The sequence below is a fragment of the Desmodus rotundus genome, chromosome 2 (assembly GCF_022682495.2).
Source record: "Desmodus rotundus isolate HL8 chromosome 2, HLdesRot8A.1, whole genome shotgun sequence".
NCBI lineage: Eukaryota > Metazoa > Chordata > Mammalia > Chiroptera > Phyllostomidae > Desmodus > Desmodus rotundus.
In genome coordinates this window covers 148,129,715-148,146,411 of record NC_071388.1, presented here as the reverse complement: position 1 = coordinate 148,146,411, position 16,697 = coordinate 148,129,715, and the positions used below count along the sequence as shown (strand labels likewise).

Here is a 16,697-nt window from a genome sequence, read left to right as displayed (position 1 = left end):
GAGATAATATGCATGAAAATGTTTCAAAAGGTTAAAATGCTCTGCCAACTGAAGTTGATACCTTCTTTCTTGATTGAACGTTTCTTTCATTGGCCAATTATAGTGCACAGAAAGAAGTTTTTCCTGAAATTAATATTTTCTACTGTGATTAGGCAAGCTTTCCCATTCTATCTTACCTTCTAGTTTTATAGTTAGAGAAATAGAAAAGACATTCCTCATTCTTCAAGAAGTTTATTTTGAGAGTTCAAAGGTTAAGGGAATTTTCCAAGCTCACACAGACTCAAACAAGCTGGACATAACTACAACTCAAGGTTTCTAACTGTTTGTTTGCATTAATTGTATATTCCTATTTTCTATTGTTCAATACTTTTTAAGGAACAAGTTATGTCCAAATCTACTTGTCTCTTTGCTGGTAATTCTAAAATGCCAAAATATATTTCTCTGAGGTTTAACATCTTTATGAAAATATCCTCTGTATATTTTTAAATTTTTATTTTTTAATTAAAAAAAGTTTTATTCAGACTAGCTCTGTCACCAAACAGATTCTCCAAATTTTAGAACCATAGTGGTATTTTACACACGCTATATATACTGGATCAGTTTTTTCATCACAAAGCATATTAGAAGGCAATAATCATTTTACTTAAAAATTCTTCACATTTTTAATCTTTTGGTTCTTGTTATCAGATCCTTACTTATTTATGCCAAAAATAGCATCATGTTTTTCAGATCAATAGATTTTTGTTCTGAGAGCAAAGCTAATTGCTGTTCAATACATAAAGGATTTTTAGTTTTGTATTAGTGATAATTAGACGTAATCTCTAAAGCCTCATTAAGCAGCAAAGACTATTCTTTGACAGCCATTCACTTTTTATTAAACATAATCAGTGTTTTCCAAATGCATATTGTGTTGCTGAGACATCAGTTCCAATCAAGGAAATATGACAAATTACTAAATCCAGAATATGTTAAACTGCCAACATTGTAGCAAACTCCTGAGGAAAAATATTAGCAATTTTAAGAGCACTTCTCTCAGTTAAAAAAAATTAGCTGGATTCATTTTAAGATACTTACTTTTAGAGAATATCAGTAAAGGTAAGTAATCCAAAAAATAAGTTAGTTAGAAGTGATATAGTTGTAGAGACATTCACATTTCTATATATGGTATAATTAATATGTATAAGCATATAGTTAATTAGAAATATATGATTATATAATATTCTATGAAAATGAACAAATACATATTTTGTTAGAGTAACTATGATGTGTAATAATTTTGATTGGTCTACATTTTGGAGAGGATGTAAAATAAAGTCGGAAACAAAGACCTGTTACCGTGCAGGGATGATCTGTATGTGTTCACAGTGTGTCTGCCTTTATAGAAATTTTTTAAGGCTCACAGCTGTGAGTACATTATTCTTCCATCATTATTTATTACTTACTGTATTATCTTCCATATGAACAAATGTAAACATGCTTTTGCACCACCCTGTATATATTGAAAAACAAAACTACGCATATTGAAAGATGGGAAGGAGATGCCTTAGAAGTTTAATGATGGATGTAATGGTACAGTGAGTCTTTTTCTTCTCCATTCTTACATGTCTTATATTTTCTAAAATTTGCTTGTGTCACATATGATGTGAAAAACAATTTTTTATTTAAAAAATACCTCTATCCCTTATAATCCAATAAAGGCTAACATTTCAGTTTTCCCAATTCGTGGAGATTATATACAATGATTTTATCTTACTTATTTTTAATCCTCACCCGAGGATACATTCATTGATTTTAGAGACAGAGCAAGGGGGTGGGAGAGAGACAGAAAGACAGACAGACAGACATCGATGTGAGAAACATTGATTGGTGTGCACCCCAACTGGGGATCAAATCCATAATTTAGGTATATGCTCTGACTGGGGATTGAACCAGCAACCTTTTGGTGCATGGGACAACACTTCAGCCAACTGGGCCACCTGGCCAGGGCTGTGCACAATGATTTTAAATGCTACTGCTAGAGTTTTCAAAGCTTCATATATCTTTTTTGGGTGTTTGATGACAAATGAAATGCAGTATTTACAGATTTGTTAGTATTCTTTTTTTTTTTAATCCTCACCCAAGGATATTCATTGATTTTTGAAAGAGAGACAAGAGAGAGAGAGATACATCCATATGTGCCCGGACTGGGGATTGAATCTGTCACCTAGGTCTGTGCCCTGACCAGGAATCAGACCTGTAACACTTTGGTGTACAGGATGATGCTCCAACCAGCTGAGCCGCCCAGCCAGGGCTTCATTGGTACTCTTAATCACTCTCCTAACAAAACATGTGCATTGGAAAAATGTATTTTCTCCATCATACTTTTCATTTCTCTTTATAATGTACCAAAAAACCCTACCAATATTAGTCCAATTTTGTTAAAAGCATTTCAAAAATTGTAGCAGTGGTATCTCAAACCTCTGTATTTTACAAATGAAATTTAGGAAATGATAATCTCTGCTAGAAGATAATACCTGCAGTAGGTAACCATGTTATTTTGTATAAGTTAATCAATTTTTACTCAATATATTTGTAAGGTTAAGAAAGCAATTATATATATGCCTATAAACACCAAAAACTTGTTGAAAATACTGGCTACCTTAGTGTTCAGTACAATATTAGAAGTAGAGGTATGAGAGCTCATATTTATTTAAATTTAAATAAATTTATCATTAGGTACAGGACAATAATATGATGATTATCTTTAAAGATAATAAAAAAAAGAGAAGCTCTTATTTCAAGTAAATCGATAAGGTTGACCCAAGAAGTGGGGGTGGGACTTTAATCTAGTCATTACCAGTTTTATTTATTTCAGTGTATAAATGTGACATGTAGAATCAGCTACATGTCAGTAGCTACTTAGACAGCAAACACTTCCTACCAGCTTCTAAAGAAACCATGATTTTAGGGATGACAGACTCTGTGGAACAAAAAGAACTCTGTAGTATTTATAAATCCATGCTTTACTGCTTGGCTACCTGCTACCAAAGTTCTGTTAACTATTTAGCCAGTAAAAAGGGTGTAAGATAAATAGATTTCTTACAAGCTTGTTCATCACTTATAATGAACGTATTTGACCTAATTTTTATCCTTGTTTTTATTTTATTTTGTTTTTGAGTGTCAGAGTAATAGAAAGTAAGGTCGAGCTAGATTTTTTGTGGAGGTAAATATAAAATAGGGTTATTTTTAATTATGTAAGTGTGATACTTAGGTAAAAAAGTAAAAAGTATTCACATTTTATTAGGTATATATGAAGGCTTCAAAATAAATTGTTAATGACAGATTATCTTGAAATATTTGGTAATCTACAATGAAAAATGTTTCTGTGAATTGTAGAGAAGAAAAACATTTAAGCATAAATATAACAGTTATGTTTATTTTTTTCAACCAGGAAGTTCACAAGCATAGAGTAATGAATATCTACTGTGTTGAGGCTAAAAAAGCAAAGAAAAGGCAAGATACAAAGCAGGTAGAATTTTAAAATGATTAAGAAAATATTGCTTCCTCTATTCAAGAAGAATTTTTTTAAAAAAGGTATTTCTGTTTAATGGCATAAGGCCGTGAGAATAGAAAAATGTCTGTAAGTCTTACTGAAAGAGCCCCTTTTCTTTGTCACTTAGTCAATAAGTATTTGTGGCAAATACTTAATGCTCCGGGCTTTTTTTTTCTCCAAATAAATTTTCCCTAAAGACATTTTCTATAAAGAAAATTGTGAACATATTTCACTACAGAAATGAACTGCAAAGATTGACTTTGAGGAAAAACTAGTGTTCATACAGAAACTGAAGAGTACAAAAGAAATAGAAATTATGATCACTGGCCTAGAGGAGCTCGTCATTTGGGGAACACAAAACACTAAGCACAATGCTGTCCCACCAGAAGTCAGGATTTTGTTAATGAGGAATAACATCTTCACAGTAAAGCAGGCAGCATGTGATCTTTGGCAAGATTGTAATGCTGGTAAATAAGTAAAGAACAAAAGGTTCAGAGTCAACAACCAGGGTTCTAATTCAACTCTGCTGTTAACTGTCACACCTAATGCAACATAGCTGTGGGCACAGAGGGCTCTGAGAACATGAGAGATCACTGCCAGAAATCTAAAAGTCTGGAAATTCATGTCACTAATCTATCAGGTAGGATTTCTGATAGGTAGACAGGCCTACACGAGAAGGCCAAATGTATGAATCGAACTGTGGAGCTAAGGAGTTATTTTTGAAAGTCATGACTCGTAGAAGGTAACCTATGTGTGTAACTGGAAAGCATAGTCGGCAGTGTGGAAATGATTGTATCAAACCACATTTTTCTCCACTTTTTTTAATAGTTGACAACCATCTCTCAGCACAGATGGCTGCCCCTATTGTTTCACATCTTTAAAGTGCTATTCAGTGTATGATATTAATAAGCTGTATGATTAAATTAAGAATCTTTAATGGTTTAAAGTTTATTGTATATAAAACTCTCACTACTTGCCTCTGGCACCATAAAGTAGCTAAAGATAAACACAATACTAAACTTTGAAATAAATGCAAGGAAATCCAACAAAATTTTTATTTTTCTCATGATATTAACTTGAATGTTTTTCTTATAATGTGAAATGTCAAGTTCTGTTGAAAATATTTATTTGGTGCCCTTGCTTTGCTTGTGCCCTGAGAGCTTTCTTAGATTCCTAGCAGGGTAGTTCGGTCCTGTATAACTTTGAAAAACGGAAGCTTACTTTTCTAGATCTTAATTCTCTCCTCTATGATATGAAGTGTGTGAAGTGTGTATACACACACACACACATATAAGAAAAGGTCTTTCATAGCAATTCCCTTTTAGGTCTAAAGTTCTAAAAGTATTATTTTAAGCAAACCATTAAGAAGTAAAGGATTCTGAAAATATTCTTTCAAAGAGAGAAGTAGTGAAAAAAATAACTTTGTTTTCTTGAGCCATGGTTAAATTTACTGAAAAGTATCTAACCCCAAACTATTTGGTAAAGGATCAATTCACTGAATGACTAAGAGACCTAAAGTTGTCAGGCCAAATACCTTAGTCCAGATTTAAAACATTCACCACAGGTATTTTACTGGGCTATGCACAGGTCCCAATCTAGAAAACATGAGTGAAGTTCACTCCACTTACGTAACATGGAGCAGATGAGCAGCACTGGGCGCCTCAAACGTGAACGGGAAACTGACGGTGGCCCAGAACTACAAATCCAAGGAAAACTACTGCAGCAAAGTCTTAGTGGTACTAAAATTTAAAAAGTAAAAATCTTCAGTAACTTGGCAAATAGATCATTCAGTGAATTAGCTTTGGGTGGACTGGTTCACTTCATTTACTTATATACTGCTGTCCCCCCAAATACACTTACTTACAAGTATATAAAATCAAATAAAATGAGAGCCACAGAAGAAAAATAAAGACAATCTAGGATATAAAATTGAAATAGGAATGAGACTTGAGAACACATCCCAATAAGACCTAAACAAGTTGCTGGTAAACCACAAATTTACTTTTTGTGAAATGTAGGAAAACCAATTAATTAGACCATTCTGGGTCCATAAGAGAAGGTTAAAATAGACCAATTGCTCATGAGTTGTTCAGCCATACTTTAGAGTATCAATTATGAAGAATAATAGAAATATAAAATAGAAAGTTTTACTTACATTAAATTTCATCATATCTTTTTTGAATTTCTGAACACAGAAAACATTTTAAAAGTTAATTCATTTAAAGTAAACATTTTCTTTAAGCTTTATTTAGTTTTTAAAGCATGAAAGACTGAGAGCAATAGATTTACTTGCCAATTTTTAAGTATTTCTCCATCTCGTATCTTAACTTAGTCCAAGAAGAAAACCATACTACCATTTCCCTTTCCCGTGTTGCTTAGAGACTACTTCAGACTTTTTTTGGTCTTCATTTAGGCTTTTGTCCTTCTACCCTGGCAGTCCTCACTCTATAAAAGGCTGATGTATTCACCTTCTCTTCTAGCTCTAATTCTCAAGCCCTAATCCAGACCACCATCATCGTGTAAGTGGACAGTGGAGACAACTTTCTGTCCCAGCCTCTAAACTCCTTTTCAAATTCATTGCTACTCAGGGCGTAGTCCTTGAACTGCCTGTATTAGAATAGCTAAGCTAACGCCCTAGTTAACAATGTTGGTCCTTTTGGGGAAAGGACTCTGTAGTTTACTTTTAGAAAATGTTATGCCCTGTATAGAATAGGTGCTTCAACAAATGTATAATTAAGGGAAACTATTTTTATCATATACTTTAGTCTTACAGCGTACTTTTATAATGTATTACTGTGGACAGTACATAGTGTACTCATATAATTATTTACTTTTAATCTTCTGAAATAAAACATAAACCCTTTTTTCCTTCTCTCCCTTTATAATATTTATAGAAGTGAATATGTTATTGCTAAAGATTTAAATTAATAACTCTTGAAATTTACCGTGGTTTAATAGAATTAATCTGTCACCATCTCCATAGTGTCAGTCATTGATTTTCTTTTTATCTGTATCCTTTAAATCTTAGTCAAGAAAGATTATTTTCAGGAACCATTTGCTGTCTTATTCTCAGAAATTAAGAAAAAAAATTAACCATTTTTATGCACAATTTTAATTGACAGAAATGCTTATAGCAAATGAATCAAGTGATATAAATTGTATTTGCTCTTCTCAGAGAAAGATTATTGAGAAAAATACCTTTTTTTATGCCTACAGTTATTTCAGCTGCTCAATGAATTAATGCTGTAATATTGATATAAGCTTCTGATTTTTCTAACAATCCATTTCTCGTTTTCTAAAATCCAGGAGTCAGAAGACATTACATGTAGCCCAATACATGCAATTCCCTTAGAAAATATTTGCTTTATAAATGTCAAGGGCAAAATGTAAATGATAATGTCACTATATTTGTCTGGTAAGTTTGGGGCCCCGAATATTCTATTTCTTTTTTAACAAAGGTATGTTTTCCTTGATGAATAAAAACATAACTAAAAGTTGTAACTGGATAAAAAAAAAAAAGGATAAATTAATTGAACCTTTTAAATCTTGGCTAAAAGTTGATTTTATTATTAATAAGATGCTTTAAAAACTGAATGTAGATTCCTTGACAGACACTTTTTATTAGCCTCTCTCTCTTATCCCAGGTGACACAAATGTCACTTTTATAGTTTTCAATTTATGTAATGCATGCTGCCTTGGTGCCTAAGAGTATAATATAAAAACGAAAACCTAAACTAATCAAAAGCTTCCTATACTGGTGAACATAAAATTTTTTTGATGGCTTCCTTCTTAGTAGTTTATGGCCTAAAAATACAGTTAGTTCAACTATTGTTCCTATAGACTTCATTTCAAATCTCAGAAAAAAATTATTTTCCTCAATTAATTTTAAAATTATTTTTAACATGGAAATTATTTAAAACAATTAGTATAGTTATTATTTTTAACATGTAGATATGGACTATATGTTCTAATGGTTTTTTTCCTGACACAATTCTGTCTTGACATAATCTTGGCTGTGCTTTCATGGCTGAATATTGTTACCAGTCACCTATCAACATAAGAACATGTTTGTAACACCAGAGAAGTACATGCAGCAGTTAAAGAGCATAGGTTTAGAGTGAGACGGTCCTGGATCTGAATCACAGCTCTGTTCCCTGTTGCCTGTATTCCTCAGGACATTATTTAACCTCACTAGGTCTGAATTCCCTCAGTTGTACTGTAGGTACAACAACCACCGCTATATTAGTAGAGCTGTTAAGATTATATTATTTATTTATATTTAAATAATTATTTAAATTATTTATCATATTATTTATTCAGAATGCCTGAAATAAAGCATACTGCTTGAAGTGTGGGACGTAGGTGTCCTGGGTTATGGTAGCAGGAATATTATTTGTATTTTTAGTACCCATTAAATGAGATATTCATAACCTTGCCCAGGTTAGGAATTATGGCAAAAAATAGAACTCAAGAACTTTTGATTGCTTTTGGTTGCAGAATTACCCAGAGCAGTTCAAGCTAAATTCCTAGTTTTCAATTCTTTTAAGAAAAAAGGTACACTTATAGAATCTTCTTAACCTTCACACTAAGTGAATTATCTCTTTATAAAATAAGTAAGAAATAGGATTATTTTAAAGGATACCTTTTCTATATATGAACATATTACTTTGGACATATTACTATAATTAAGGTAATATAGCATTGTATTTGTTTTGATTGATGTATGAAGGATAATGAAAACCAGATTCAGATTGTATCTATGCATTGAGCAAGATTATTCTTATAATACAGTAGCATTATTCTATTGTGTATCTTTATGTCAGGAAACGTATAATTAGAAATCTCAAATAGACACAAAAGTAGACAAAATAATATACACTATGTACCCATCAGCTTTAGAAATTATCATATGGCCAATATTATTTTACATACATACACCCATCTGCTTCTCCTCCTCCATCATTTGTTGAAAAAATTTGTCTTATTTCATCTGTAAATATTTCAATTTATTTCTCAAAAAGATAAGGACTATTATTTTCTACAAGAGTACCATAGTACCCTTGTCACACTTTAAAATAATAATCTTTAATATCCTCAAATATCAGTCCTTGTGCAAATTTTCAGTTGTCTCATACTTTTTATAACTTTCTGACCACTTTTGCTTGAATCAGTATCTAGATAAAGGCCACACTTATCTTTGGGATTATTTAATACGTATTGTATACCTCCTTACAGGCTGTTTACTTATTAAAATTTATTTGTCGAAGAAACTGGGTAATTTGTAGAATTTCCTATAGACTGGGTCTTGCTGTGCAGTTTAACGAACACTTCTCCTCCTGTTATCCCATGAAGTTACAGTAATTAAATCTTGGTAAGGCAAGACTAATTTAGAGGGGTGATGGACTGCACTTCTGTCAGGAAGCTAACGTCTATCTGGTTGTCTCTTTTTGGTGATCGGCGGCCACTTGAGTTTAATGCTTAGATCCGTTCATTCATCAGATATTGCAAAATACTGACATTTTAACTCTTACATTTCTTCTTGATTTATTAGCTATAATCTTTCTCTAAAGAGAAACTTTTATCTGTTATTTAAATAACCTAATGTTTGACTGTACTGATAACCCATGAGAAAAATCCATAAGGTCTCATCACACAACTAGTATTTTCAGTTATCTGCCAACGTTATGGTCATCACAGTTCAGAAATGGTGATTAAGGTGTATATATCTTTTATATGTTTATAGAGAGAGATATAATTCTTTTTAGGTATTTAAAGTTGAAGTCATTAAAGTAAGAATAACAAAGGTAGGCAAAGCCATAACAAATATAAATGTTAATTTAATTTTAAAAATACAATTCCTGAGGTTTGTACCTCCTTTATAAATTCCAAAATGTCTGTAAATTTGCTTAGAATTTTCTGACAGATTGATCACTGTGTTTATTTTGTAACAATGTTTCTCTAAAATGTTGATTAAAAGGGAATGCAGTGGTGTCTTTTGAAAGAAGAGGATGTCATTCCTCGCATCAGAGCAATGGAAGGCCGTAGAGGACGACCACCAAATCCAGATAGACAGCGAGCACGAGAGGAATCCAGGGCAAGACGACGGAAGGGTCGACCTCCGAATGTTGGCAGTGCTGAATTTCTAGAAAACACAGATGCCAAATTGCTGAGAAAACTGCAGGCTCAAGGTAAAAAACATAATGTATTTGGCATGGCTATAATCATACTGAAAAGTATGTTTCTTAGGTTTTTAATGTATGAATGACACTGCTCTAAATTTCTAAAATGTAGATATTTGTGTTAAATAAAAATGAGGAAATAAGGAGTCCCACTGGTAACTGGAGTTCTTTGATTAGGTAAGCTCCATTCAAGAGCCATACTCATAAACAAGTCACACTCTGTGTGTTTAGAATCACAAAGGTGGGTGAAGTGCTTTTAAGGCTCCCACAGAAAGGACTCAACCAGTACTTGGCACACACCTTAAGGTTGTGCCAACCTTCTGGAAATTCTCATTTTTAACAGCTCCTGATTCCTTCAGGTGATACAAGGGAATAACTCCAAAATATGTGGATCTGTGGAGTAAATTTTTAGTCAGAGAACTCCAGTTACTGGTAAGTAACCCCAGTCTTTAGTTTGGGTTCCTCTATGGTTTGGATATATTATATATATTTTCAAAATGCCCAGCTAATAGATTTAAATGAAAATGTGATCATTTCAGGATGAACAAAAATTATCACTTACCAAGCACAAAGTGCTCATGGTAACTTCAAATGTATTTATAATTTAAAATTATACATGAATTTTCAACATGAAATTGTCCTGTTACGTCTTACACAGAGAATGTTGACCAAAGTAAAACAGTGCTGCTGTGAGTCTGAGTCATAAGTTACAAATGTGAAGCCTCTTAAAAGTTGTCTGAATATATATCAATATACAGGGTCTCAAATAATGCCCCTTTTTACTACAAAATCATAAGCATGTAATTCTGTTACATAACAATATCACACTCAAGCACACCATGACATTTTAGGTGAAATGTTCGAATTAAAACTATAAATTATTATACCCATATTATTCCCCCACCAACCATGCTCAAGCAGGCGTTACTTCTGCCGGACCCTTTTCCCACATAATTTTTCTTGAACGTCTTTCTCAATCAATATTTGTAAATCAACTTTATGCTTTAATGACTAACAGTAAGTGGTAAGAGATGCCACATACTGCTTTACCGTACTTCATTTGGTCAGTCTCTCTTTGATTACTCTGTAGGCTGTTTTCTGATCTTTGCTGTCACAAACAATGCTGCAATACAAATATTACACGTATCTTCATATCCTTCTATAGGTATAGCTGTCTTTAGTATAAAATCCTAGAGACAGAACTCTGAATCAAAGGATTTGTGCATTTTCAGTTTTGGTAAATAACAGGCAAATACTGTCTCTGAAAAGGTTGCACCATTTTACACTTCTACCAATGACATGCAAGTTAACTGCCTGGCATGTAACTTAATGTCCTGTAAGTTTTTCTCTGCCTTAGTATGTTAAATACTTATGTTATTTTATGTGGTTTCTATTAAGACTTTTATCTCCTTTGAATAGATACTAGTGAAGAGTTTTTTTTTAGTTTTATAATAATTAACAGATACAGCCATACATGATGAGTTTTTAAAGTTAATATTGTCAAAAAACCACTGATTCTTCTGAAGAATGTATAATAGTAGGGGATATGTATTGTTTGCATAAAATAAGAAAGCTTGATATTAACTGATACCCCAAACATGGGTTCTTCATGCATGTTTTTCATATCTGATACAAATATTAATACTTAGTGTCCAAAATGGCAACTTTATTTTTCAAAATTAACTAAATGTTAGTTATTTTAGTAGAAATTAATTATTCATAATCTTTTACCCAATGATTTTTCTCCCCTAGATTTCAAATTGGTTTGCATTCTGTTACATAATTCTCCCTTATTGTATTATGTTGCATTTTGCTAGTTTGATTACCTTTGACTTCATTATGTATATATGTGTGTATGTGTTCTTTTTCAACATTTATGTAAAACAGTAAGTGAATAATTATTACTAATATTTACAAGTATATGGGGTATAATATGCATGCTTTTCCCCTTAGAAAAGAGCATAGGAATGAATCACATTATTACCTTTTATTTATATATCAACAGTTTGGGGGAGTTAAACTGAGGAGATTCTACATGTTTCTGTTTTGTAGTATTATCTCATTAGGATTCAACTAGACTGAAAAACTGGACTTAATTTGAGGTTCAGAACAGTAAAATAAATGTAAACTTTGAACCTATACTCAAGCATTGTGACAGGAGAATACTCTCAGAGATTACAGATAAGAGTCTGATGTGGTTTGATTATGAAAATCGGACACATGCAGATTTTAGACGTGTCTAAAAATGCATCTTAGAATCAGAAATGTGACATACTCAAAATATCTATTTCTATGTGAAAAAACTTTTATCTTTTAAATCTAAGCATACAACTAATTCCTTCCACCATAAGAGATATTTTTAAATTAATATTTCAAAAGATAGGTATAATAGATAATATTTTCAGCAACAATAAACCAAATATATGAGAAAATATGGGAGCAGTTGATTTCTCAGAGCTGAGTGAATTTTTCTAGGTTTCTTATAAGATACTGGAACAATTTATTCTTTAGAGCTTGAATAAATTTTTGTATGTTTCTTATTCATTCTCCTTCCCCCATTGTGTCCCTAATTTTTTAACATTTTTTCACTTCACATCTTTTATTGTTCATAATATAAAATTTAAGGTACATAATTTTTCAATTAATTAAAATTGTATCATTGTTATCTTCCTTGCTAAAGTGAAAAAATTGAGTTCTATTTTTTAATGTTTTTCTGTCCTAAAGGTTTAAAAATAAAAATTACTGTGTAGTTGCATGGGCCTTAAAATTGACTAATATATTCATATACAAATATATACCTATATGTATTATAGTTTTTTAAAAAATATATAAGCCAAACTTCTATTAGCATCAATTTAGCTTGGAACGAAAGGTCATACCAATATTTATGTCACATTTTTATTTTATTTTTTTAATTAAATTTTTATTGTTATTCAATTACAGAATGTCACATTTTTAAAATCACTTAATACATCTTACATTTTAAGACATTTTTAGGTCTTCGCTGAATTAGAATCTAATTCAGTGAAAGCTTTCAGTTCTTGAATGTTAAATATTTACGCGGTACTATCAGATGAGAACAGGTCCTTCACATATGTTGTTTTTAGAGGTCACTGACTCTGTGGGTTGTTTCATTGATTTTTATTTCCCAGAGTATCTAGTGAACAGGAGATCCTTTTTATGTAGCTCGGAAATTTTTGGTGCTGTGTATAGTCCCCTAATGATGATCATTATTAGATTGGAGCTCTTCTTTAGCATCAGTTTCCTTTTCATCTTTCATTAACACTTGTAGTATACTAGATAAAATTAGACCTCTGTGCTTTCCCTTCCTCTTTCTTTTAAGTCTTGATGATAGAAAATCAGCCATAGTAGCCAGCTTCACCTCAGCTGTCACAAGGACAGAGAGTTAAGTTCTTACCTAAAATCTTAAGGTGTTCCAATTTTCCTAAAGCTTTTTAGGAGTAGTAGCATATAGACTGTGGAGTCAGAAAAACCTGGGTTTATACCTTGCCTCTGCTATTTAACTTCCTTGAGCCTTAATTATTTCTTTTATAAGCTGGACCTAATGTTGCTTATCTTATAAACTTGTTATGGAGATTAAACAAGATTATGTAAATTTTATACAACATTCAATAAGTGGTGGAAATTACTAATAGAGCTCAAGTAATTCAGGTGTTATTCCAATCATATTCATTATTGGTGAATATAGTGTATAAGTTTCTTAAAACTTTATTTTCTGCATAGTTTAAAACAGTGTCTAATGTAAAGCGGTATTTTCTGAAATGATGTTATGAGTGGTATTGTGATACACCACTTTTATAGTTAGAGGTCTTCTGACCAACTTTGCTAGCAGAGAAATCATGACATTACGTGTTTTTGTATGTTACCTGTTGCCACAATAATGCTGGGAAACAACCAACCACGAAGCCTCTTCAGTGTACAATACTAAGCACCACTTGCTTGTGCAGGTAGAATCACCTGGAGGTGAGTTAGGCAGCACTTCTGATCATGGCTGTTCCTGTTCACATGTGGAGAGTCCACTGGCTCCTTGAGTCAACCCCCAGCAGCCTAGGCCAAACGTGTCCTCATAGGAAGAGGCAAGTCACAGGAGTAAAACTAGGAAGAATGCAAGTTCACTTTGCAAACTTCTCTTGCATCACAATTGCTAACATCCTGTTGGCCAAAGAAGATCACAGGGCTGAACTCAGGATCAAGGGAGAAGAAAATATATTCCATGTCTTGATAAGAGAAGCTACAAAGTCATATGGCAAATGACATGATTATAGGGAGCCATCAGAAACTGGGATCATTAGTTATATCAGTCTATTCCAGTCATACATTTGTCCTTAAAATTATGAAAAAAAATTGTCCTTTGTGCTCTTTTTATTTGGGACATTTAGTCACTCTCCTTCATAAATGAAAATTTCCCTGGATTTAGAAACTTTACCGTTTCTATAGCTGATTGAAGTACTAAGTTTGGGATGGCTTTCTATTGGTATTATTTTGGGTTCTTTTTCTTTTTTATACATTTGTTTTTAGAGAGAGAGAGAGAGGATGAGGGAAAGAGAGAAAGAGAAACATCAATGTGAGAGAGAAATATCGATCGGGCGCCTCTTAAATACACCCCAGCCGGGGATTGAACCTGCAATCTAGGCATGTGCCCTGACCAGGACTCGAATCTGTGACCTTTCGGTGTAGAGGCATTGCTCCTACCAACCAATCCACCAGCCAGGGCCATTTTGTTTTTACAATGGATCAGCTAACTCACGTTGTTTGCACATTAACAGCCACTTTCCTCTTAAGTGGCAATTACATGAAATGTGGGGAAGAAAAAATGTGCTTAGATTATTGTCTGTGATGAGAATTAAGAGAGGGATCATTGTTGGGTAGTTCAGTGTATCAGATCATATTTGATGAAATAGATTGGTAATTTCTGGGGGAAATGAACATGACATTTTCTGCCACACCATTCTCCTACTTGGTATCTAACCTTAGGCAATTTTCTTGAATATTATGTCCTTCATGATGATACCAGATACAGACTTTTTAGGTGGTTTTTAGATTGGCAGCTGTGTAAAGTTGTTAATTATGTTCTTTGAAATTTTGTGTTTTTCAGAAATAGCCAGGCAAGCAGCACAAATAAAACTTTTGAGAAAACTGCAAAAGCAGGAACAGGCTCGGGTTGCCAAAGAAGCTAAAAAACAACAAGGTGGGTGATTTCAGTGATGACATAGACATGAAGAGTAAGTAATAGGCAAATTATAAGAGGCTTTTCTTCTTCATTCCTCTTCTGATGATATCTGTGCTTTGGTTTTTCATCATAGCAATAATGGCTGCTGAGGAGAAGCGAAAGCAAAAAGAACAGATAAAGATTATGAAACAACAGGTAAGTTTATACATTGGAACTAATTTTTAAAACAGGTGTTATTTTAGGGATCCATTTGTATATGTAATACATTAGTTTCATTTTGATTTCTGAAATAACCATTTCATATTGATGTTATGTATCTTATATAGAAAGTTTTTATATTCTATTAGTTAAAATTCACCTCATTTTTAAACCGCATCTCTTACTTCCAAGTTGTCTAAGAAAGGATTACCAAACATAAATTTGTGTAAGTACTTTCAATATCCCAATAGAATTTGAATGTAAGTTGACATTTCATCTTGAACAACTATCAAACTTTTAAAGTTAATGTATCAGCCCAGACTGGTGTGGCTCAGTGGATTGAGTGCCGGCCTGTGAACCAAATGGTCACCGGTTCAATTCCCAGTCAGGGCACATGCCTGGGTTGCAGGCCAGGACTCCAATAGGGGTTATTCAAGAGGCAACCACACACTGATGTTTCTCTCCTTCTCTTTCTCTCTCCCTTCCCCTCTCTAAAAATATATGAATAAAATTATTTTAAAAATCAATCTATCAATAATGAAGAATAACACTTAATAGTTTCATTGCATACAAATTTCAGTAACAAAATCTGTTCTCAAATATGTAAAATACTAGTAAAAAATTAAATTCGAGTTATATAGAATAAAATTTGTCCCCATTGCTTCTGAATGCGCTGAGTTAACAATTAAATTATAAATTACTACTGCAACAAAAATGAAGAAAGCATTACTTGAGCATATATAGCATTCTATTGTTTATATATAATATCCTTCCTTTATGTCGTTTTCAAAATTAAGCACCGGTAGATGAAGTAATTTTCAAATCTGAATAGGAAAAGCATTACAGGGTAAGATGCTCAGCTTCATTCAAGACAGGAATATGTGAACTGCTCTCCCATCTCCCAGATAGTGACATAACCAGTAAAACAGAAAGGAAATTGGGGGAAACTACTGTTCTTTAAAAAATACTAAACAGAAGTAGTTTTTTCTGAATATGAAACGAAGTCAATTGTGTTATTATGTAAATAGCTGACAAATAAATGGCTTGGGTTGGACTTGATGTGGTTACCTCTAAGGTCCCTTCCAGTATTGACTAAAGAAGAGTGATTAGAGAAAATTGCTAAAGAATGAAGATTCAGAATTTAGTAGTCGGGCAGCCTAGAGTTGAATACGGGCTGTGCTACTCAAGAATTGTGTGACCTTACATAAATTATTTCACCTCTAACTCTGTTATTTCCTCCATGTAATAAATAAATAACTGCATTACCTGAAGATCAAATGAGATAATGAGTGTAAAATGCCTACCAGTATATAGTGCCTGGCGCAAAGCAAATGCTCACTTTTTTAAAGACAAATATAAAACACCAAACTGTATGGTTCCTTCTCCTACTGCAATGTAAAGTAGTCCGCTGTAAACTTGAAGTCCTTCCTTAGTTTGTTGATTGTTCTTGCTAAAGATACAAGTTTTGACTTTAAAATATGTATTCTAATGAGTGCCTTTATTAATATATATTTACTGGGGGAGGGAGGTGGGTTCAGCTGGGGTGGGGTGGAGGGATGGGGAGAAAAGGCATACAACTGTAATTGAATAACAATAA

General features: G+C 32.8%; 1 protein-coding gene across 9 annotated transcripts in view; it reads left to right on the top strand.

Moving 5' to 3' along the window:
* BAZ2B (bromodomain adjacent to zinc finger domain 2B) overlaps positions 1 to 16,697 on the top strand; it is a 350,928-nt gene that overhangs the window by 263,661 nt on the left and 70,570 nt on the right. For all 9 annotated transcript variants that reach the window (XM_053918709.1, XM_053918714.1, XM_053918713.1 and 6 more), the window contains 3 exons: positions 9,510 to 9,720; positions 14,828 to 14,920; positions 15,036 to 15,097. In XM_053918709.1, coding sequence (XP_053774684.1) covers positions 9,510 to 9,720; positions 14,828 to 14,920; positions 15,036 to 15,097 — 366 coding nt within the window. The remainder of the gene's footprint in view (positions 1 to 9,509; positions 9,721 to 14,827; positions 14,921 to 15,035; positions 15,098 to 16,697) is intronic.